Genomic DNA, 24,367 nt, shown 5'->3' on the forward strand with positions numbered 1-24,367 from the left:
CATCAGAGCACATGATCTGCAGTTGCCCACCCAGCCTAGTGTTTTAGGTTGGATCAGTGGTTCTCAATCTATTTACCATTGTGGGCTGCATATGCAGCTTTCCATGTATTATGTGGGCTGCATCCACACAATATATATACTCCCTGTATTGCCCTAAGGATGTCACATGTGCTGCCAGCTGCGTGCTGATTGGGCTGCGGGTTGAGAACCACTAGCCGCGAACAGGATTTGATACGTTGTTCTGTATTTCTGCAATATAAGCATCTATGGATATCTCTAAAATATTTTGCTATATTTACAGTAAATCTGACAGTTCTAAACTGCCTAATTTTGGACAGTCTGGGGACCATTTAGTAATTGAAGTTTAGCTTCCGAACAAATCCAAAGGGAGTTGTAAAGTTGTGTGGTAACTATCCAATCTTCTTTGATCAAACTCAAAATTGACTGAATTTTCTCCAATTGAATGGTCACTTATGTTGCTGTGTTCACCAACAGGCATTTAACATTTAACACAGCACATATTTGTGTGTTCAGAACTGCCTTTATTTTACCCTAAAGAATGTAACAGCTAATTTATAACTGCTCAGCTGTTAGTGCTATAAGCAAAGATTTCTAAAACAAGCAAATGATTGATGGTAATAGAATTTTAGGAACAAGAAACATACACCCATGATAACATATGTGAAAACATATTCTTAAATGTTTTTGTAGAAAAGAAGTAGAAACATGTTAAATAAGTTTAAATGTAAATCACCATTTCAATAATTCATGAAAAATAATTTTACAGTTCTACACAGTTAACAAAACATGTCTTAATAATAATCCTCAGTTCTACTATCTCGTCTTTCTATACGTCTCAAGATCTAGGACAGAGATTTGTTTTATTTTATTTAGGACCAGCTCCTTTCAGTCTCAGAAGTCATTTACATTTTTTCTTTCTTCATTTTTGAAAAGAACACGTTTGGTTTTCCAACTAGGTGTTAATATGAAGAGGAAAATGAATACGGGGTAATAACTTCTATCATCTCATCTTTTATTTCTATTTATTTTTATGTATGCCCTGCTGGTGCATTGCTACATTTTACTTTTATAAACAATGGGCATTTAGAAATTGACGCTTCCTTTTTTCTCCTGCTCATCACTTATGTCAGCCGTCAGACATGACCTTGGATAGGAGCACTGTCACTGTCAGTGCATGATTCCATCACCTCAAGGTCTGGAAGGAGCCTGTTATATGTAGATATTACTTCTATTCAGTGACTGAACACATCAACACTATAATGCAGTCAGCTTCCACACCACCCGAATGCCACTTCATTGCTTGAAATGACTTTATATTTGCAGCATTCTTTCTGTAGTCTTTCTGACTGAGAGTGACGGCTTCTGACATTGTAGGGACAGGAGAGATGGTGCTAATAGAAACCGTTTTGTTGTGTTATTTGTAGTGAAATATAAAGAAGAGCATCACCTGCAAAACTGTCATGCAAGGTTCATCCCTGTTGACTCCTGTTTTGCTGCTTAACAGCCCTTCTCATAGGGCTTTGGGAAGAAAGTGACATGTGTATACTTTTATTGGTATGGTATTAGTAATTCTGTGCTCACTAGCTATAACCCTACTACAGGATTTTGTTACACAATATATAGACACCTGCACACAACCCTCAGCCCATAATGCCAGAATAGGTTCTCACGTCAAGGAATATAAATACTGCATGTTTTTCTATCTTTCTCTCATTCATTTACCAGTCACAGTTATTAGTTCTTGGAAGCTGAGTATTATTAACTCATGGAACTAACTAGCTGAACCTCATATTTTAGCATCAGTATAGCACAATAACACGGCTTAATATAAGTGTCCATCTTAAAGTCTCTGCTAAAATAACGCTCAACATATTATACATACACTTAGAGAACAGGGTGTTTATGTATTATAGTGATGTGCACTATAGACAACCCTGCAAGAGAGAGGCTGCAGAATGTAAACAACATTGAATGTTCTACTCAAAGGATAGAAAAGTGTAGCCAATAGCATATATTTGAAAGCATGAATGTGTACACCATAGCATACATTTCAATGCATTTGAGCTACTGTGTTTTATTTCTTCCTTATACATTTTATTAGCACATTGCAAGGTCTCTCTAACTGCATGTGGTATGATGTTGTCACTTAGTAGTATTTGTATTTCTGTAGCACCTGGTCATAGACCAGAATGACTGCATTGCCAGTTCTCCTGTGTGAGTCTTCTGTGGCCAGAGTGGAAGGAAGTAGTCTCAGTTTGTTATTCTACATTAATATAGAAATTGATATTTATATATGGAACTCACATGCCCCTTATCATTTCTAAGGCCTTTGTCACATATGAATGGAGATATATTTGTGTACTACTTTCACCTCATAAGGAAAAGTCCTTTAAAGATTTAAAGGGAGGACACCAATGACATTATATAGAAATGTAATAAGGTTCTAAGAAATTAGAATACCCTTTTAAAGGAAAGAATATTCAGTAAGTTTTATTTAATCATATTGCACATCTATAACTATTAAAACTTTGGGATGGTTAAAAAAAATCTATAGAAAGGGTATTATATTAGGATTTTTCATAAGGAACATCACAACTTTACCACTCCTGTGCCTGCTTCTTCTTATGTGCCCTTCAACCTGCTGTTGTCATATTTTTGCATTTGCGGGGAAGGGTGGTTTGAGAAATTGTGTTGCTTGAATGGCATAATTAGACATGAAACAGACAGCAATGCAAAGGAGTGGAAGCGGGCTACTTCGCTGAATCTTTGAAGGCTTAAAAATTAAGCAATCTGTTGTTGACCTATAATATGTGCTTAGTTTCTTCAAAGTTTTTTTAATAACGTTTTGTTTTCATTAACCACAATAAATTTCTGCTTCATACTATCTGCACAGATTCAGAAACAGTGTTTTGCAAAGAAAATAACATGGTAGAAATCCTGCAAGATTTTGCTAATTGTTTCCTTTGAAATGATGCTGAGTGCTATCTACTATCAGTGACTTCTGTGAAAGTTGGAAGTACTCAGCAAGACACAGGATTGAGCCCCAAAAAGTAGCAAGTTTCTTTGTCTCTGCCTATTTAAACTCTGCTTAACTAATAACAGAAGGCATATTATTTATAAAGCTAGAATTTCTATCAAATGGAATGAAGTATTCATGATAAAATGCTGACTGGCTGCATGTTATAACCACAGTGAATCAGGATGGCTAATTAGGTGTATCTATATGCATGTCCTAAGGCTGATTTTTATTGCAATTTAGTTACCCTTCCACGCTCTCTACCCCCTTTCTATCCATACTGTGGTGTCGTAGCCCATGTATGTAACTGTTTGTGTGCATGGCCTATCTGTGCCATGAAATATTCAAGCTATAATGAGCTCAAGAATGGCATTCCTGGCAGAGTGGAGGGGCAGCCAAGTAATTCAATAGGAGACAAGTGGATAAATAGGGAGAACAGAACTGTGAAGGGCCTGGAAGAAGAGGACAAAAATATTGAATGTGATATGGTGGAAAGCAGGGGCCAATAGAGGAATTCAAAGATGGAGGAGCGTACCAGGCTGGAAAAATTATTTTAGCATTTGCTGTTGATTGGATGTAAGGGGTACTGTATGTCCAGGAGACTGGAGAGGAGGAAGTTGCAATATTCAAGATGGCAGGTGGTAAGGGCTCAACAACAAAAAAGTTGTGTGAATAGTAACAAAAGGTTTTATTTTGAACATGTTGTGTAGGAAGAAGAATTTGGATACAGGCTGAACGGGTGAGGCAAAGGAGAGGAAGGGGTCAAACATGAACCTCAGATGTCATGCCTGCATGAAGAAATGGATGGCAGTGGTGTCAACAGTGACAGGATGTAGGAGAGGGAGATTCAAAGGGGCAGGATGAACTGAGACACGACAAGAGTGGAAATAAAGATTTGTGACTTATTGGCATAAAGATGGTAGCAACATCCTAGTGAGCAGATGAAGCAATAGTGCCTAAAGCAGCTAACTCGGTTTGCTCTCTTTCCCAGAGGACAAGTATGCTTATCACAAAATCACCACTCTACTTGGCCCTAACAAGCAGCTGTAGTTTAGAGAATTTGATGTGAGACCAAAAATAAAAATACCTGGGTTCTCTTCCCAATCCAACTGCTGCGGCATATACATGATCCTGGAGGGGGTACCTGAAAAGAGTTTTGTCTGCATGAAGTGCCGCCAGATAGAGCTGATGGAAGAAAAGATCCGAGGACTGGAGATGCAGGTGGAAACTCTGGTAGAGTTTAGAAGGGGGTCCAAGCAGATGATGGAGCAAAGATATAAGGAGGCTGAAGGGATAAGCTCAGACTTGCAGATGGAGGCAGGAACAAAGAATTCTGAAGGGAGACTACTGGGTCATGAAAGTGGACGGTGGAAGCATGTGACTAAGAGAACCAGGCAGAGGAAAAGACGGGCCAGTGAAGGAGAAATAGAGCTCAGGAACAGGTTTGCAGAGTTGGAAAATGAAGAAGGGGCACAGTAGGTGGTTGCTGAAGGTGAGAGGGCAAGGAAGAAGAGAACAGCAGCTAGTCCTACAGGAAGAGGGGAAGAGTCAATGGAGACAACACCAAATATGAGCCCCAGGAGCATACGGGATGGGTTGCGGAGGATTGCAAGGGTGAATAGGAATGAAGAGGACTTGCAGCCAGTGGGAGCAGGGGATAGACTGAAGAATCACACTGTCACCAAGAAAAGGCAGGTCTACTCCTTACTGAGAAGAATAGACAGGCCTGTAACTAGAGCTGATCCAGAGAACAGAAGGGTGTGCTGTCTGCCAGGTGCTAAGATACGGGATGTGGACCTGAGGCTGAAAAGGATCCTAACGGGAGTGGGAAAGAATCCATTGATTGTCCTTCATATGGGAACGAATGATACGGCTAGATTCTCGCTGTCTAGTATCAAGGGATACTAGGCCAGACTGGGGAAGATGCTTAAGGAAATCGAGGCTCAAGTGATCTTCAGTGGGATTCTGCCTGTTCCTAGTGAAGGGCAACAAAGGTGTGACAAGATTATGGCGATCAACAGATGGCTCAGGCAGTGGTGCTATAAGGAAGGATTTGGGATGTATGGCCACTGGGAGGCATTCATAGACAGAGGACTGTTCTCTCGGGATGGACTTCACTTGAGTAAGGAGGGAAATAGACTTCTAGGATGGAGGCTGGCACAACTGATTAAGAGAGCTTTAAACTAGGAATTTGGGGGAGATGGTTGGAAGATGTCCAGGTAATCTCCATGCCAGAATTTAACATTGAGAGGGAAGAAAACAAAGTAAGAAAAGATACAGCTGTGGGCAGAAGAATGGACATAAGGAGGAAGGGTAGTGTAGATACCAATTGAATAGGTGATACTGGTGGTAGAATGTCTGTGCCTAATTGGGTAAAGAATGTTAGTGAAGCCAAACAGCAAAAATTAAGATGTCTGTACACTAATGCGAGGAGCCTAGGTAATAAAATGGAGGAACTAGAGCTGTTGGTGCCGGAAGTGAAACCAGATATTATAGGGATAACGGAAACATGGTGGAATAGTAGTCATGACTAGAGTACAGGTATTGAAGGCTATGTGCTGTTTAGGAAAGACAGAAATCAAGGCAAAGGTGGTGGAGTAGCATTGTATATCAATGATGAGATTAATTGTAAAGAAATAAGAAGTGATGGAATGGATAAGACAGAGCCTGTCTGGGCAAAAATCACATTGGGAAAGAAAGCTACTAGAGCCTCCCCTGAGATAGTGCTTGGGGTGTGCTACAGTCCATCGGGATCTGATTTGGATATGGATTGAGACCTCTTTAATGTTTTTAATGAAGTAAACACTAATGAGGATTGTGTGATTATGGGAGACTTTACTTCCCAGATATAGACTGGACGACAGGTGCTCGTAATAATAATAGGGCTCAGATTTTTCTAGATTTGATAGCTGATGGATTTCTTCACCAAGTAGTTGAAGAACCAACAAGAGGGGATGCCATTTTAGATTTGGTTTTGGTGAGTAGTCAGGACCTCATAGAAGAAATGGCTGTGGGGAGAACCTTGCTTCGAGTGATCATGAGCTAATTCAGTTCAAACTAGATGGAAGGATAAACAAAAATAGATCTGGGACTAGGGTTTTTGATTTCAAAAGGGCTAACGGAAGTGGATTGGACTGAAGAACTTGTGGATCTAAAGGCAGAGGAGGCCTGGAACTACTTCAAGTCAAAGTTGCAGAAACTATCAGAAGCCTGCATCCCAAGAAAGGGGGAAAAATCATGGGTAGGAGTTGTAGACCAAGTTGGATGAGCAAGCATCTCAGAGAGGTGATTAAGAAAAAGCAGAAAGCCTACAAGGAGTGGAAGATGGGAAGGATTAGCAAGGAAAGCTACCTTATTGGGGTCAGATCATGTAGGGATAAAGTGAGAAAGGTCAAAAGCCATGCAGATTTGGACGTTGCAAAGGGAATTAAAACCAATAGTAAAAGGTTCTATAGCCATACAAATAAGAAGAAAACAAAGAAAGAAGTGGGACCGCTAAACACTGAGGATGGAGTGGAGGTTAACGATAATCTAGGCATGGCCCAATATCTAAACAAATACTTTGCCTCAGTCTTTAATGAGGCTACTGAGGAGCTTAGGGATAATGGTAGGATGACAAATGGGAATGAGGATATGGAGGTAGATATTACCACATCTGAGGTAGAAGCCAAACTCGAACAGCTTAATGGGACAAAATCTTAGGGACCAGATAATCTTCATACAAGAATATTAAAGGAACTGGCATATGAAATTGAAAGCCCATTAGCAAGAATTTTTAATGAATCTGTAAACTCAGGGGTTGTACTGTGTGACTGGAGAATTGCTAACATAGTTCCTATTTTTCAGAAAGGGAAAAAAAGTGATCCAAGTAACTATAGGCCTGATAGTTTGACGTCTGTAGTATGTAAGGTCTGGGAAAAATTTTTGAAGGAGTTAAGGACATTGAGGTCAATGGTAATTGGGACAAAATACAACATGGTTTTACAAAAAGTAGATCGTGCCAAACCAACCTGATCTCCTTCTTTGAGAAGGTAACAGATTTTTTAGCCAAAGGAAACGCAATGGATCTAACTTACCTCGATTTCAGAAAGGCATTTGATATGGTTCCACATGGGGAATTATTAGTTAAATTGGAAAAGATGAGGATCAATATGAAAATTGAAAGGTGGATAAGGAACTGGTTAAAGGGGAGATTACAACGGGTCGTATTGAAAGGTGAACTGTCAGGCTGGAAAGAGGTTACTAGTGGAGTTCCTCAGTTTTGGGAGTTTTGGGACCAATCTTATTTAATCTTTTTATTACTGACCTTGGCACAAAAAGTGGGAATGTGCTAATAAAGTTTGTGGATGACACAAAGCTGGGAGGTATTGCTAACACAGAGAAGGACCGGGATATCCTACAGGCAGATCTGGATGACCTTGTAAACTGGAGTAATAGTAATAGGATGAAATTTAATAGTGAAAAGTGCAAGGTCACACATTTAAGGATTAATAACAAGAATTTTAGTTATAAATTGGGGACACATCAGCTGGAAGTAACAGAGGAGGAGAAGGACCTCAGAGTATTGGTTGATCACAGGATGACTATGAGCCGCCAGTGTGATATGGCCGTTAAAAAAGCTAATGCAGTTTTAGGATGCATCAGGTGAGGTATTTCCAGCAAAGATAAGGAGGTGTTAGTACCGTTACACAAGGCACTGGTGAGACCTCATCTGGAATACTGTGTGCAGTTCTCGTCTCCCATGTTTAAGAAGGATGAATTCCAAACTGGAACAGGTTCAGAGACAGGCTACTAGGATGATCCAAGGAATGGAAAACCTGTCTTTTGAAAGGAGACTCAAAGAGCTTGGTGTGTTTAGCCTAATCAAAAGAAGGTTGAGGGGGCATATGATTGCTCTTTATAAATATATCAAAGGGATAAATATTAGGGAGGGAGAGGAATTATTTAAGGTTAGTACCTATGTGGACACAAGAACAAATGGATATAAACTGGACTCTAGGAAGTTTAGACTTGAAATTAGATGAAGGTTTCTAACCATTAGAGGAATGAAGTTCTGGAACAGCCTTCCAAGGAGAGTAGTGGAGGCAAAAGACATATCTGGCTTTAAGACTAAGCTTGATAAGTTTATGGAGGGGATGGTATGATGGGATAGCCTAATTTTGGCAATTAATTTGGCAATTGATCTTTGCTTATCAGCAGGTAAGTATGCCCAGTGGTCTGTGATGGGATGTTAGATGGGATGAGATCTGAGTTACTATAGAGAATTCTTTCTTGGGTGTCTGGCTGGTGAGTCTTGCCCGCATGCTGAGGGTTTAACTGATCGCCATATTGGGTTGGGAAGGAATTTTCCTCCAGGGCAGATTGGCAGAGGCCCTGGAGGTTTTTCACCGTCATCTGCATTGTGGGGCACGGGTCACTTGCTGGTGGATTCTCTGCAGCTTGAGGTCTTCAAACCACAATTTGAGGACTTTGATAAGTCAGACATAGGTTAGGGGTTTGTTATGAAGTGGATGGGTGAGATTCTGTGGCCTGCATTGTGCAGGAGGTCAGACTAGATGATCATAATGGTCCCTTCTGACCTTAAAGTCTATGAGTCTATGAGCCTATTTAGCAGCTGAGAGACCAAGAGCAAGTCATGAGCTTTCTGGCTCCATTACCACATGTACAAAAATAAATAAATCAATAAAAATAAAAAGATCATTTTTACCAGTCTTTTGTAATGCACTTTGGAATGTCTGGGTGAAAAAGAGCTGCTTTAAGTGCACAGAGGTTGAAAGTCTCAGGGGGAGAGACTAAGGATTGAATGTGCCAAAGAGTCAAGCCCTCTAAGTCAGGATTGAGACCTTTTGGCAAGGTAGCATGGGGAAGCTATCACTGCTACTATTCATCCTCTCTACCTGTTCAGTGAAAATATTGTGGACATGAGTTTCAAGAGTGCTACCTGGAACTTCTTATGAGCACTGTGTTCACACATAATTAATTAAAGCTTTCTGCAATTTGTTCTTCCCTGCTTTTCAGTTCAAAATCAGAAATCCCATTAGATCATTTTGTCCCTTTCGTTTGTCACTTCTAACGTGTTGCATTATCTGTAGGTTTGAACTTTTAGCTCGTATTTATTAAACTCTATTTCTAGCTTATACCTCTGTTAGTAACTTGCATTTTTCTAGTGCAACATGTGCAAGAGGTGGTGAAAAATGTAAATTATTTCTGTGAATATTGATTCAACACTTTACATGAAGTTATTGGGACCATGTTTGTATGTTTGTGCACCCCTTTTGCATTTGGTTTCCATCAGGAGTCTCACAATTGATCGGATGTTCTTTGTGTGAATATTTGTCCCAGTAATCTCCAAGTTAGATGTTCAGTCTTTGCATAAACTGAATTTTAAATTTGCACTCACTGACATTGACAATGAAAGTTCTTGCATGGCCATCCAATAAGAAAATGGAAATACTATATAATATATCTTACCAGGAACATCTAAGCAATGCTGCTCGAACATCAATATTTGTGATAAATCCATAGAGTAAAAAAAAATTTTTAAAGGACATTTAAAAAAAATCCTGACATTCACAATATTGCTTATGGCTAAAATCAAAGAATAAAATATTATTTGTAAACTATTCAGCTGTAATGGGTATAAAGACAAATGTATGTGAACATGGGCAGAATTATTAGGAGCTAAAAATGTATTGTGAATTAAACCAAAACAACCCCCCTAAAATCTATCATAATCATAGAATGATTATTTAATGTGATCCTTTTCAGTTTTCTGTGACATCTAGACTTCTTTTGTTGTTATGGCTCATGATCACATGAAACATTTTATTTAAAAGATGTGACCCATTTCTCTACAAAATGTGTTCAAGAGTCCAATACACATTTGAAATTTGTTACATATTGCAACTGATTCAGGTGCCACTGTCTTCTGCACAATCCATAAGGCATGAAGGATCAAAGACAACTAAAAATATACTAATGAAATGGTATAGTAAATAGAACATCTATAATTATTTCTGTTCTAAACTTTGATGGTCAGAGTTAATATTTATTTTTGATTACATTAGTCAGAAACTTGGTAATCAAGTTTTCAATCCAAATGCTATTTTCCATGCAGTAAAAAGCTCACTAGCCCCTTTTTTTTAATCCAATTTAAAATATACTGGACATTTGCCATCATATTTAACCTTTTTTTCACTTATAAGTGAAAATCATAAATCAGTCAACATAAATCAATTTGCCATTCCCAATGTAATGTCAAAAAGAATCAGACTGTTGGTCAGTGAGTCTAAGCAAGTAGACTAATTATGTAGCTACAAGGGAAAATAATGTGTGAGCACCTTAACACCTTGCTGCAGTGCTTTCTTTTGCTGGCTAGTCTGATAGAATCAGAGAAGTCAAAACCAGCCAGATTTCCTACTCCTCATGAGATTATTGGAAGCCTGTTGTGGGATCCTCCCGTTTCCAACTTGACAATTGATATATATTCAAGTGTGAGTATAAATTCTGTCAATGCCTCTGTGTTCTACATAAATACACCACAAGAACTTGCTGTCCGTTAAGTTACCCATGCAGTTGTGTTTCCAGATTAGAGAAGTTCTGAGGAAGCAGGGACTATGGTTTAGAACACAGCACTGGAAGTCATGCAGTGAGGGTTCTCTTCTTTACCAGTGGGGTGTTTGACTTCTCCTTGCCTGCATTTCCCCATCTATAACATGGGGACAATGCTGAACCTTGCACAGTGTTGTGGGGCTTAATTCGGTTATTAAGAGTTTTAAGGTCCTTGACTATCATATACTCTAGAAATGCAAAATACTGTGTTTCCTACTCCACAGTGAATCACTTCAGGGGACGATAGGATTGCATTTTACAAATAGAGAAATTGAGGGAGAGACATTAGGAGCTTATTCTAGACCATAAAGGGGCTCAGTGTCAGTCCTGGAATTAGAGATCATGCATCTCCAGGCCTATTGGTGAGCAGGGATTTGTATGAGAAATTCCCACTTTCACCAATGGAATTTACCTGTTTGGGTGTGTTTCACATTCATCAATAGATACAGAACCCCAAAGTCTTCAAAAGCAACAAAGTGGTTCAAATCACTCTATCAGATATTTTTAATAAGTCAAAAACTCGAGTTATTGAACCTGAATAATATTTATCTTGGGAGGAAATGTCTTCAAGTATTCTCCATTGCTATATACTGTCAAAAATTAGATTGGGGTGTGATTTAAATACTGGTAACAGACAAGTTGCTGTCCTGTGTTGTGTTAATATCCAAATGTAGGTTCCAATAAGATTCTGATTTGTCAGGATCAGTTTAGGCCATAATTGAATTGTATAATATGATCCAGGCTAAATAAAACCCTGGTATAATTCAACTGAATTCTGTGGAGTTACACCAAGGATGAATATGATCTATGGATTGTAGATACTTAAACCAGGAACAAAACCATTACTGTAGAGTCCTTCCATAAGGTTTTTGAATAAGTGAAATCTGGAAAGGAAGACTGTAGAGAAGCTGTGGGGGTAGTAAAGGAGGAATAGATTGATCTTAGTGCAGCAGCTTTTTGACACTGTAGAAAGGATGTGAAGATTTTGTTTACTACAGGAAATGTACCTATTTTACTAATATATATTTTGTTGGATGTTGGTATCTGTTCCGGATAATTTTAGGTTGTGCACAAAGAGCTCTTCAGATCTCAAAGGGTGAAACCGACTTACACTTTTAATGCAGGGCTTACACAATATGTAGGGTTTTGTTCAGGCCCTCTGTACTGGGATGAGTTTCTCTCTATCTAACTAGTGGGGAATAGTTTGTAACAGTCACATGCATTTTGTTTAATACTTTTAAATAAGTGCTGAATGCATTTACTGTCTCCTTTCGGCTATAGCATTTAACAATAATCATCTTAACCATTTAGATATAATTAAACATTTTTTTTTAAAAAAAGAAACCAATTGGAAGCATTTCTTACTATTTACAAGCCTTTTAAATTAGCATTTGCTTTAGCTGCTCCTGGGATGGCCAACCATTCTCCCAATGGGAAAACTCTCATACTGCTGCAATATATAATCCTTTATCATTAAAGCATGTGGGAGAATTTCCCAGTATTTCATTTTGATTATCAAGAGAACAAAGCAATCTGCTGTCAGCAATAAGGAAGGATTTAAAATATAGGGGTTATTCTCCTCTCAGTGCATGTGCATGACTCATCATTAATGGGAGATACACAGGACCATATTTTGCCCTTGCTTCATGTGCAGAATTCCCTTCAGAATAAATGGGAGTTTTGCACAAAAACTGCAGTGGAATATGGCACAAAGAGGTGAGGCCCTTGTTAAGGAGACACTCAAATATGGCATAAATGCACTGGATGCCTCTGGATTTGGTGAGTAGTGGGATGTACCGTATTTTACCCAGCCCTGCTATGGTTTGTGGTTTATTGTTATTACCTAATGATCCCCACATGAATCTCCATTAGCACTATTTGTTTAAATTCTGTTATTAAGAGCAAATGCAGACCAGTGGTTATAAAAATCCATCTCCCTTGCCTTTATGCTAATTGTCTAGTAGTAATAACACACAACTTTCCATAATATCAAAACCTCGTGTTGTTTGCATCATTTTCCTTCATCAATCGTTCAGGTTTATACATGTTCTTAATATTACTTCTCGTGTTATTTCAAAACCATTATAACTTCCTAATATTCAATTTACAGCTGTGGAACAACTATTTTCATCTGGCAGTGGCTTTTATTACCCAGGATTCTCTGCAACTAGAACATTTCTCCCATGCAAAGCACAATAAGATCCTGAATAAGTAAGTATAATATCAATATCTTAGATGGTATTTCCTTCGCTATCATACTAAAACATCAATAAAACCAGTGGTTTTTCCCTTTTCTCTTCTAGATATGGAGATATGAGACGTTTAATTGGCTTTGCTATCCGTGACATGTGGTACAAACTTGGTGAGTAACTATACAGTCTCAAGCACATCTGTACCTATAGTGCCCCCACTTCTCTTTGGAAAGAGTTTGTGACATGATTCAGGAATTTTAAATAGATCTGATTTTCAACACTGTCAGATGTTCTTCCTTTGGCAGCCCAAGCAGATGCTGCCACCAGCAAAATCACTTCATCTGCCTGGTGTCTGTTATATATCTGAAAACTCACAAGCTGCTCTCTTAAAATTTAAGAAAGGATTGTCAGAAGATTTCAGCAATATTGTCTAAATCCACACCAGATTTAGTTGCATTTTGCCTGCTGTGGTTTTGTATTCAAACTGGATCTAGGATTTCAGATAGTCTGAAGGTTAGGGGCTGTTTGGAACCACATGTTAGTTGTAGGCCCATCACTATTATTACACCTTGCATACAACCACTTAATGTTAGTTCTGCCACTGCTCTTTTGTGAGTCCCAAACTGAAATGATGATGATGATGATGATGATGATAATAATCTTATCCTCCTTAAATTATTCTCACCCTGCTTTTGGGGATGTGAGTGCAAGACTATATATGTGATCAGTACCTGTGACTATATGGTGATAATGAGACCTGGAAAAGTCTGGAATTTAGTTCTGCTAATCACCCAAAAGACTAGATCTTTTGGTCTTGGAATCTGAACCTGTAAAGGTCAAACCCTCTGTCCTCTTACAAACTCCATCATAGAATTTAATGTCAGAAGGGATCGTTAGATCATCTATTTGGCCTCCTGCATAACATTTTCAGCCAGTTAACCCTGTATTGAGCCCAGTCATCTGCATTTCATTAAAGCATATCTTCCAGAAAGGCATCTTGGTTTGAAGACATTTCTTCTCTTGATAGTTTGTTCCAATGGTTAATCATGCTCATTGTTAAAAATGTATGCCTTATTTCTAATTTGGTTTTACTTCCAGCCATTGATTTTTCTTATGCCTTTCTTCACTAGATTAGAGAGATTTTAAATACCCCATATTTTCTCCCCTTATACTTGTACACTATAATCAAATCACCTCATTATCTTCTTTTTGATAAGTTAAACAGACTAAGTTCATCAAGTCTCTCACTGTAAGGCTTTTTTTTCCCAGTCCCTTGAAACACATTTTAGTTTATTCCTGCCTCTTTCCAAAATCCTGGATTGTCTTCAGGGGAGGGATAAAAAACCTCTCTCATCTAGACCTAGGAAGCAGAGAGCTATTCCCTGTTAACTGCTGAAGTGATCTGACACTTGCCAAAGAGAACCCCTATCCTCCACTACAGGGCAAATACAACAGGATAATGGTGAGCTTAAAAAGGCAGTCACTTCACTAAGGAAAACCAACAAACATGGCTTCTGCTGATTCACCTGAGTATCTGGGGCTAGGCTGAATAAACTATGGGCCCGGCAGGAATGCAATGAGCCTAATTTGTCCAACCATACCTTGAAACTTTTAGCCAGAAATGTATAATTAAAAGGTATCTTGAAATTTTCACAACTATCCAACAGAGAAGATGTTCTGTGGACTCAAAAATAAGCAAATTTTGTAGATTTATTTCATGGAAAATATTTCATGTAGCTCTATAAGAGATGGATGTGTTTAAAATATAAATATTATATTTATCCTCCACTGGCTAGATTTGTGAGCCTGGGTATATATTTAAGCTATGTAATAGTAGTTTAAATTTAGTTGTGTGTCTGGTATCTGTTACCTCCACTTTAATGATGCTACTACCTTAATCCCAGGTTATTTCCATTCTGAACATATGTTTATTTTGCTGAAATGAAATGCATTTTTTTCCATTGGCACTTACAGTCATAATTCAGTGGCATTGTATTATAGAGAAACTCTAATAGAGGAAAATGCTAGTTGAACAGATATGGTTTGGTTTTATCAATATTAAAAAAAATAAAAAGTTAGCAGATCTGTGTAGGGATTTGTGAACAAAGTTCAACTAGCAGAGAAATCTTACTCTTGGGTCAATGTCCCCTAAAATATTTAATCACTGGCTAAGCTTTTCTTCTTCCTATTCTCATCCTCCTTATCTCTGTCATCTGTGGGGCCTGTTCTAGGCTTTCTCCAGTGAGTTGCTGTGGATTGGCTAGCTCGCTGTAGTATTGAAGACACATGGTAAATCCCATTCTTCCCAAAGATGCCAACTCCCAAATAGGCCTTCTCTTGCATTTGGAGCATTCAGTCCTCTTTCCAAGGCCTATCATAATAAAATGTGCTTACACTTCGTTTATATGTACACCAGTCATAAAGATTAAGTCCGAAGTATTAAAAGGCATCTAGTGGATTTGGACGCTGATTTCCCATTAAAATTAATATGATTTGGATGGCCAAATACATCAGGCAGCTTTGAAAATCTCAGCCTAAGGTCCCAGTCTTGCTTCTGTTGAAGTTATCCTATTGTCCTATCCAATTGTTCTAATTACTTGAAAGTGAGCAGACCCTAAATATTTTGTATTGTATGGATAGCTACCTTTTTCATACTCCTCTAAATGATTACATGAGAGAGAAAAGCATTGTGATGTAGAACCCAATCTTGAATGTTCTTGAGTTTCTCAAATGGTACCCCTTGCTTTTCTGTGTACTAACCAGTGAAAATTGAATGCTGAGGCCCATATTAAGGAAAAGAGAGGAAAATATGTCTGGTTACTTTAACATCATGTTGACCTCTGAAAAGATAGCAAAAAGCTGCAGTATGAAAGATGTCAGCTCACATTAAATTTGTTCATCTTAGAAGTAGAGCTCAGAAATGACAAATGTCCTTTTTGGTTACTGAACATGTAGCAACTCCAACCTATCAAACAATCATAGCTTCTGTTACAGCCCCGGGAGTCACTTTCTTTTATATAAGGGGAGATCTAAAAGTCTAAATAGATTTAGGAGGAAAATAATTTGTTCTAAACAAAAAATCAACAAGTCATGAGTAGAAAATATAGGGTATCGTTAAAGGCTGCTGCATAATTAGTTTTCCTGCCATTTTGTTGGTCTAAGGGTATTCTAGGCAAATTTAATTATCTACAAATGAGCCATTTTCAGCTGTTTGCTCTACAGTAAGCAATGACAGACTTCTGTTGAGTAACGAACATGAATACTGCCTATCCCATCACTTTTTTGTTCTTTCACATGTAGGATTACTTTGGAAAACGCAGGGTGTCTGTTTCCTTCCCACATGTAGTATCACATTGTATTGATAGGTACAAGATTCTGTAATGTATTCACCTTTCTACCCAAGACTTCATTGTGACAAGGATTCCTTACATCAAAACGTTGTAGTGTGTCTTTTTTCCTGAATTTCTGTACCAATATATCTTATTTGAGGGGAATGAAATTTTCCCCTTACAGTATGTCCAGATCTTCTTAGGTCTGTATCTCCATCACCAAAGTTAGGATAGACACCAGAAGGGAGAGAGTATGTAGAGGCAGGAGCTATCGGAGCCTCAGAAGGCAACAACTGAAGCAGACAGTTGCTGAGGCTGTTATAACACCCTATACTATGAAATCAATTCTACTTTTCAAATATGTACTGAAAGGGGCTGTGTTAGTTGCATAAAGACATGGAAAATATTCTTTTCTGATAAAAGGCTTGTTTGATTCTCTTTCATGAAGAGCAATGATATTTCTTTGATATCTATATTTAACTGTGCAGTTGCCCAATTGGACCCAGATGTCAGTGCTTGACTGTGAATTTTGGATGTTTCCTCTCAATACCTTGCATCAAAAACACCCGTCCTAGTGATCAGATACTCTGTGGTAAATTTTATTTAAACCCTGCAAATTCTTAATTTGAGACTAGAGCATTTCTTTGCTTTTAGACAGAGATTTTAATACAACAAATATTATTCAGGCAAGTCTGGTTAAGTCTTACTATTTTAGCATATTGATTGTTTAGATTTCAAAGCAATCATTTAAAAAAAAGATAAGAATCTGCCCAATTAAGAGCGAAAGAAAAAGAAAGCCTTTAAAACCATTGTCATCATTCACATTCTTTAGAGTCTGGTAGCAGTAAGTGTGCCTTTTAAGTTAATCTCTTCCCAAATCAACCCTTGCTTTGTGAACCAAAAACATCTCTGAAATTATTTTTCTTAAATCCAGTAACATCGCAGAACATCTCTAGAGTCATTCAATTCACTGTGTATTACACTGCCTATCTGAGGGTCATTCTCTGCTTCTACTACCCCTCCCCAAATCTAACAATCTGTGCCATAGCAACAGCCAGAAAAAAAGGGCATCTTAGAAAATTCAGACCACAAAACCATTATCTATGTCATAACCATCATTTGATATTAATTATCCTGAGATTTATTTGATCTAATTTCCAAACTGCTACTGTCTATTTAAAGAAAAAAACCTTCAAAACAAAGTAAATACCGTAAATCATACACAGACCAATCATACACAGCCTGGAGTAGGGAACGAAAAGGTAACATAGGCTGGTGGATTGAATTTGAGACTACAGGGAAGGAACATTTTAATCCCGGTTCTGACACTAACTACCCTGTGTCCGTTGGCAAGTTCCTTAACTTCTTTGTGTCTCAGTTCCCCATCTTTAAAATAAAGAAACATAGCAGACCTACCGCAGAAAGGTGAGAGACTTAAGGGACCTGCTTCTGCAAATGTTAACAACCAAATGTAGTGCTTCCTATCATCAACATTCCAATTTATTGCAACAGGACTATTCATGATGGTAAGCCATACATCTGATAAAACGTTATATGTTTTCAGGCTCAGTCTTTTAAAGACTTTGAAGTGATAAAACCCTCTAAGTGGGAAGTATTGCTCCAGTGAAGGGGTGGCCATTATTAAGTAACAATAAAATTTATGTTCTCTAGTTTCCAGTAATTGTTTTTTAAAAGTATATTTGTTTGTATATGCAAGCTATATCTCAGAGTCAGGGGGTCGAATCTCTGTAGACTGTTGCAACTGGTCAGAGATATGCATCCCCTTTTGGTGAGGTTCTACTTGTGCGCATCTTCATTGTTCTATGGAAGGGGAAGCTCTTCTCCTAGATTCTCTCCTTCTCCTAGAGTGGTTCCTGAAAGAGACTTCTATGCCACATCTCAGCACACCAGTATGAAACTGATGTGAGAGGAAAATCAGACTAGTGTAGTATTGATGCCCAGATGCTACAATGATGGGCATCTTATATAATTTTTTAATAAAATAAGACACAGGAATTGTAAAGTTGGTCACATTGGTTGATGGCAATTTTCCTCCTTGCCTGGAAACACCAGATATTACATGCTCTCAGAGGCAGGACACTGGATTTCATGGACCAGTGTGATCAGATTCATATAGAAAATCCTTTTTCTATGAAACAATCTGCTTTTGGAGAATGTTTAGTACCTGGTTTCTTTTTGGATACGACAATTGCTACAACAGTTCTATCATGTCATAATTGCAGATGTCTCCTAAAGCTCAATCTGGGGGTCCTTTGACAATTAATGTAACTGCTGTGCTACAGGATTATTTCATGTGACTTTTCAATAGTTGTGCACATGATCTATAATGCCTACCAGGACACAATTTCTGTTCTGAATTTTTAATTTTTAACATTATTCATTAAGGAATAAAGGCTGATTTCGCCCCTTCCTTTATAACTTAGATAAGAGAACATGTCATATAGCTATTGTAATACTCTCTCCAATTGATTGGTTTGGAGGGGAAGGATGTCTTAGAGCCTGATTACTTTTCACTGCAAGCATTTACAGTAGGGTATTCAGTAAGATGTGAAAAGCTGAAAAATTGAAAGGATGCCAAAGTGTGAATTCATTCACCTGGCATAAATTCTCATTTCAAGCAGCAAATGACCCAGTACCTTGAAATGAGAATATATCCCTCAACATGCCTTCTGCTTCTGAAGAAAGAATTGAGAAAGATGTGTAACTAACTGAGATCATTACTGAAACAGATAGTTATAACTGTATTTTAATGGCTAAAAATCTTAGATTGTTTCTTACCAAAATGGTAGTTCTCTTCTCTTTTCCAATACTTCTTTCACCATTCTGTTTTAGGCCAGAATAAAATCTGCTTTATTCCGGGGATGGTTGGACCAATCTTGGAAATGACTCTGATTCCAGAAGTAGAGCTACGAAAAGCTACAATCCCAATCTTCTTTGATATGATGCTCTGTGAATATCATAAGACAGGAGAATTCAAAAAGGTAATAGAAAGATACATAAGATTTGTTTTAATAGCTACATTATTCTTAAAGACAGGTTTCAGAGTAGCAACCGTGTTAGTCTGTATCCGCAAAAAGAACAGGAGTATTTGTGGCACATTAGACACTAACAAATTTATTTGAGCATAAGCTTTCGTGGGCTACAGCCCACTTCTTTGGATGCATAAACTTAAAGACTCTGAATATAGCTGGACATCTGCTTCAAAAAGGTATTAAGCATTTGTTAACCTTTAATTGTGAACTATATGCAGTGAGTTTTCTGTTTGCAGAAAATGAAAAACCCAGGAAATCTTGTGTGACTATGTTGGTGTGCAAGTGCAAAAAAAATGACTTAATGTAGCCCTCTTTCTGCCTGTAAACAAACGAGTCATTCAAACATGAAACGGACACACTGTCACAAGATGTAAAAGACCGATGATCATACAGTAGAAATAATTAGTGTTGAATGCAGAATACCTGAAGTAATAGTTATAGTGAATAGTTAGCAAGACACGAAATATTATTAGAGTTGGTCATAAAACCCAAACTTTTCCCACAGAAAATTTCACTGGAAAAATCTCATTTCAAAACTTTTCAATCAAAATGTAAGGTTCTCAATGAGAATTTTATAAATAAAAAAATGTTCATTTAATCTTAAAATGTTATTCAATTTTCTTTTTCAGAAACTGATTTTTTTTTATTTGTTCATGTATTTCCCCTTTCTCTCCCTTTTAAAATCCCTTCCCCCTTTCTTCCACTGGAAAAAGCAGTGAGGGAGTAGAGAGGTAAAAAAAGGTAAAAAAGTGCAAAAGTGATTAAGCACCCGCTTTTCACAGATCTTTACTGTTTTCTAACTGGAAAAACTTTGAAAATAAAGTTTGTGAAAGTTAGGTTTTATTAAGGAAAATGCTGTCCATCCCTCTAAAATTTTCCATCTGGAACACAGAAAATTTTTGTTGACATACATTTTGATAAAAACAGGAAAATAGTCAAAAATTTTGCCCAGCTCTAATGTTCATGGAATATTTGTCAAATAAATTCAACTAACAAACAAGTGTGATTCAGTGGTAGGGTCCTGCACTAAGACACAGGAGACCTGGATTCTAGTGCCAACTCTGTCACTGACCTACCATGTCTCCTTCGGCAAGTTGCTTTACTTCTTTGTCCTTTTGTTTCCCTTCCTGTGTATCAGATAGCGAGCTCTTTGGGGCAGGGATTGTCTTAAACTGTGTTTGTACAGCACCTAGCATAATGGCACCTCTAGGTACTGCTGCATGCAAATCATAAATGATAACAATAAGCCTGCATATTGATAAATGACAAACAATACATTAAATTAGTACAAAAATCGGTTACATTTCACTATCTACAATGTTAGTTGACAAAAACTGAGTACATTACTGGTATGTGCATGTGTATATCTTTGCTTTAGTTTATATGGGACAAGATTTTTCTATGAGCTGAACATGGAACAAAGTGACAGATGAAATTTCCAGTTTGTTTAGTAGTTTAGCACAAGTCTTCTGGTTTAAGGCCAATATTAAAAACCACTTTGCTTTCTTGCGTCTGTTGTTTCCGTGTCCTATATTTGCCTTCTTAAAAATGTTTTCCTATTCTTAGCTTATGCTTCATCTCTTAGGCTAGATGCATAGACCTGCATACACCAAAAAAACAGGAAACACGTGTCAAACTGACCGATTTTCAAGGACAAAAGCTTAAGGATCTAGAAGATGCCAGACACTTGCATGACCCTTACATTATGCGGATATAAATAAGTTCCAGATGATATTTTTCTTCAGCGTAGAGGAAAAAAGATGTTCACTTTAGTACACTTTAAGAATAATTGCCTAATAGTTTTTATTGGATAGTCACTCGTGCTGCATTATTATTTTATGATGTTTGTTATACTTCACTGGACTACATAGTGATACTTCTGAAATTAAAATCATTTTTATGATTTGAAAAGCATGTCTCCTCTTTGACTGCTATTGCACTGGCATGATTAAGATTAACTTTTTTAAATTCACAGTTGAAGTTTGGACTTCGAGAAAAATTCACATTGGAAAGGAATTAGGTTGTAGTAATTTAGTAATTTTTCACCTCATGGATTAGTAAAGTTAAAGAAGAGACACTAGTGGAAAATAAAGCATATTTATACATAATATGCAAGCATTGAAGCTCTAGTGTTTGTTAATGAATAGTTTTAAAGTGGACAGTAATATTGTTTGTGAAGTAAGATATTTTCTTTAAAAAGATGAAGTGTAAAATTTTCAAAGATGAGTTGGGCACTTCGGAGCCTTTCAATGAAACTTTAGTCTTCTGTGTGCCTAAGTTGCTTTTGAAAATGAGATGTAGTCTTCTAAATCTCCCAGGCAATTTTGAAATTTCCCCCCAGTTCAGTTAAGGATATGAGGATTAGCTACATTTATCAAATACTATTGTACTTCAGCCATTCTTAGAAAATATCTTCATAATTATTTGGTGCTGTAACTTTCAGGAAACAAGCAGCAGGTGGGGAGGAGAAACACCACCGCAGCACCAATCACCACCGTAGGAGGGCCTGTTGATGTATTGTAGTTCTACATGCACAACATACAAATATGTTTCTTTTGGGAACTATTGCCTCTAGTATACACATGTAACTTCCACTGACACATAATAGAAATTATACACAGGCATGGAGGTGATTTGTACTATAACAAAAAAGTATAGTGATCAAGAGTATCTGTAAACCATCCTTGCTGGAATGTACCAACAAGACTTCCCAATGAAAAGAACATGATCAGAGTGGTAAGCCATTAATATTTGCTATAACTGAACTGATAAAACATGAACCAAAAAAAGAGATGCAAAAACTTTGCTTTTGAAAAACGTTTTTTCTAAGAACAGTAAGTAGTGTACTTCTTTGCAGAGTAAATGAAAATATTATTAAAATAAACATAGATTTAAGTTAATCTTTACAAAGATTTAATTTTGGCTTATGAAAAATTAATTCATATGTAATAGTATTTCCATTCAAGTAGGCCATGTCTATTCATGTTTCCATATCTTCATTTAAATCCTTCACTTATTGCAGCCATCTGTGGACATATTCTAAAACCACTTTTCTTTCCTGACAGTTATTGAAAAAGAAAAAATAACAGTGCTGACTAACGAGGACACAATAATAACTCTCACTAATGAAGTGTACTTGCAGGACTAGAGGGTGGATATTTACTCATATCCAGGCTATAGAAGTCATGTATCTTTCCTAGCTAATAGCTGTAGAAGGTCACTAAGTAAATAAATGGAATGGTTTCAGCAAGCTCCCATGTTCAGGACTCATAGTTCTTGAAATCTTAATAGGCCCAAGGATTTAAAAGAAATAGAACTGCGTCATTATCAATAGTAAGGAGCATTTCAATTTACAACCCATCCAAAAGTTGCACGACACTTCAAACTCAAATCCACCTAACCAAAGCACAGGCTGCAGACTGTGTGGCTGGTATTAAAGTCTGCTCAAGTCTTCGAGGCTTTTTATTTCACCACAAAAATACAGCAAGCAGTTTTAAAGCCATATTGGATCCTGTTACAAGCAGGCATCACTCCACTGAAGTCGGTGGAGATACATGTTGATGTACTAGGGCTGAATTTGGCACTTGAACTTTAGGATTCAAAGGCTTCTCCTGTGAATGTTTGCCAGCATCTTTTATTTATTTTAGTTCAAACAACCAACTGCTTTTGACAAGGTGCCACTGCATGTGGTTAGTGTTGTTACAGAGGAAAGAAAAGGACTAAGACTCATGAGGGCTGAAGAAATCATTTTTTGTAGTTTCTTCTTCCAGATTCTTGGTTTTCTTTCTGGTTCAAGCAACTGTGGAATTATCACCTCCTCTTTAGAAAGGAAATCCATTTCTTACCAACTGCTCAATACATACTAGGGAGGATTTTATTGGTTGATGATTTGTCTTAGATAGTGGCTGAGCGTATGCTGCCCTCACACTTCTGCCTCTTACTATGGCAAACAGTCAAATAGGAAATCATGATAGTCTACAGGTCATAGCTCTACCGAGTGGCTCAGAATGCTACCCACCCACCTCAAGAGGTGGGAAACTTGATGGGTTTGGCAGTGATTGGGATAGATGCAGCTGAAAGAAAGAGGAGAACACACTAACGGAATGAAGAGGTGCCCCTCCCCTGCTGAGCTTCTAGCCACTCATTGGCTACCTTGAGGAGGAAAGGAACTGATTGGTCCATCACACTCCCCTTTTGTTAATTTAAACCCTAGTCCAAACCATATGGAGCTGCTTTTTGCTCCATTCCAGCAGCCCCACCCTCCCCAACCTGTACTGGTAACTTTGGAGCTGTGTTTTGTGGAGGCTGTGAGTCTGACCAATCACCTGTTTTGGGTTAACTAGGAATTTTATCTTCCCACAGAGGCTAAATTAACAGAGGCTTGGGCTTTTGGGGGGGGGGGGGAGGGGCCTTCCCTGCAGCATCCTGGAGGCACTGTTAAGTTAAATAGGAATAGTATTTAATAATTAACAATAGTAAGCAGGTTCATTTGTCGCAGTTTGCTGCCAGTCTCCAGTGCAGTTAAAAGGAACAATCTCCAGAAGAAAAAAGCCCAGAATTTTACTGAGGGGACTTGTGTTCCTGGGATAGGGGAACACCATGTGGCCGTCACAGGCTAAGGTGCCCTCTTTTAGTATCTCTGTCCCTCTTGTGGGAAGGTGGATGGTTTGACTCATATAAGCGAGTGGAATCCAGGGGGGGAGGGGTAGGCTGAGGAGAGTCTATCCTGAGTTATATGGTAGAAATCCTGTAGCCCCCTTCCTCTGGAATCTCTTACTCTCCTGGTAGGAGAGAGTATGGGTGCCAGAGTGGGTAGCCCCCTTCCCCGTGTTAAATTCAGTAAAGTTGTGGTCTGCTGCTTCAAACCCAGAGATGGATTTCTCCTCATTCAATGCCGTTTTCACATCAAACTCAACTCCCATCTGTTTAACCTTGTCTTGTGTTCTGTGCATCTCTTGCACACATAGCAATCCAGTACTTTGATGATTCTCCAATTTGTGCCTGAAACGGTGGAACTTTGCTGCTTCCCACTTTTCAATATCTCTGCCATATTCTATGCAGACGGCAGTTCTTTTGATCAGAATGAATCATTTAAAATTGCCTTATGCTCTGACATTAGGTTAGTATTTATTACTCCACTGACCC

At 38.0% G+C, this 24,367-nt stretch overlaps 1 protein-coding gene across 1 annotated transcript in view; it reads left to right on the forward strand.

The window, feature by feature from the left end:
* The window catches only part of DOCK2 (dedicator of cytokinesis 2), a 525,760-nt gene that overhangs the window by 423,714 nt on the left and 77,679 nt on the right, over positions 1 to 24,367 (forward strand). The window contains exons 31-33 of the mRNA XM_030573060.1: positions 12,759 to 12,859; positions 12,952 to 13,010; positions 19,023 to 19,171. Coding sequence (XP_030428920.1) covers positions 12,759 to 12,859; positions 12,952 to 13,010; positions 19,023 to 19,171 — 309 coding nt within the window. The remainder of the gene's footprint in view (positions 1 to 12,758; positions 12,860 to 12,951; positions 13,011 to 19,022; positions 19,172 to 24,367) is intronic.

The sequence above is a fragment of the Gopherus evgoodei genome, chromosome 8, assembly GCF_007399415.2.
Source record: "Gopherus evgoodei ecotype Sinaloan lineage chromosome 8, rGopEvg1_v1.p, whole genome shotgun sequence".
NCBI lineage: Eukaryota > Metazoa > Chordata > Testudines > Testudinidae > Gopherus > Gopherus evgoodei.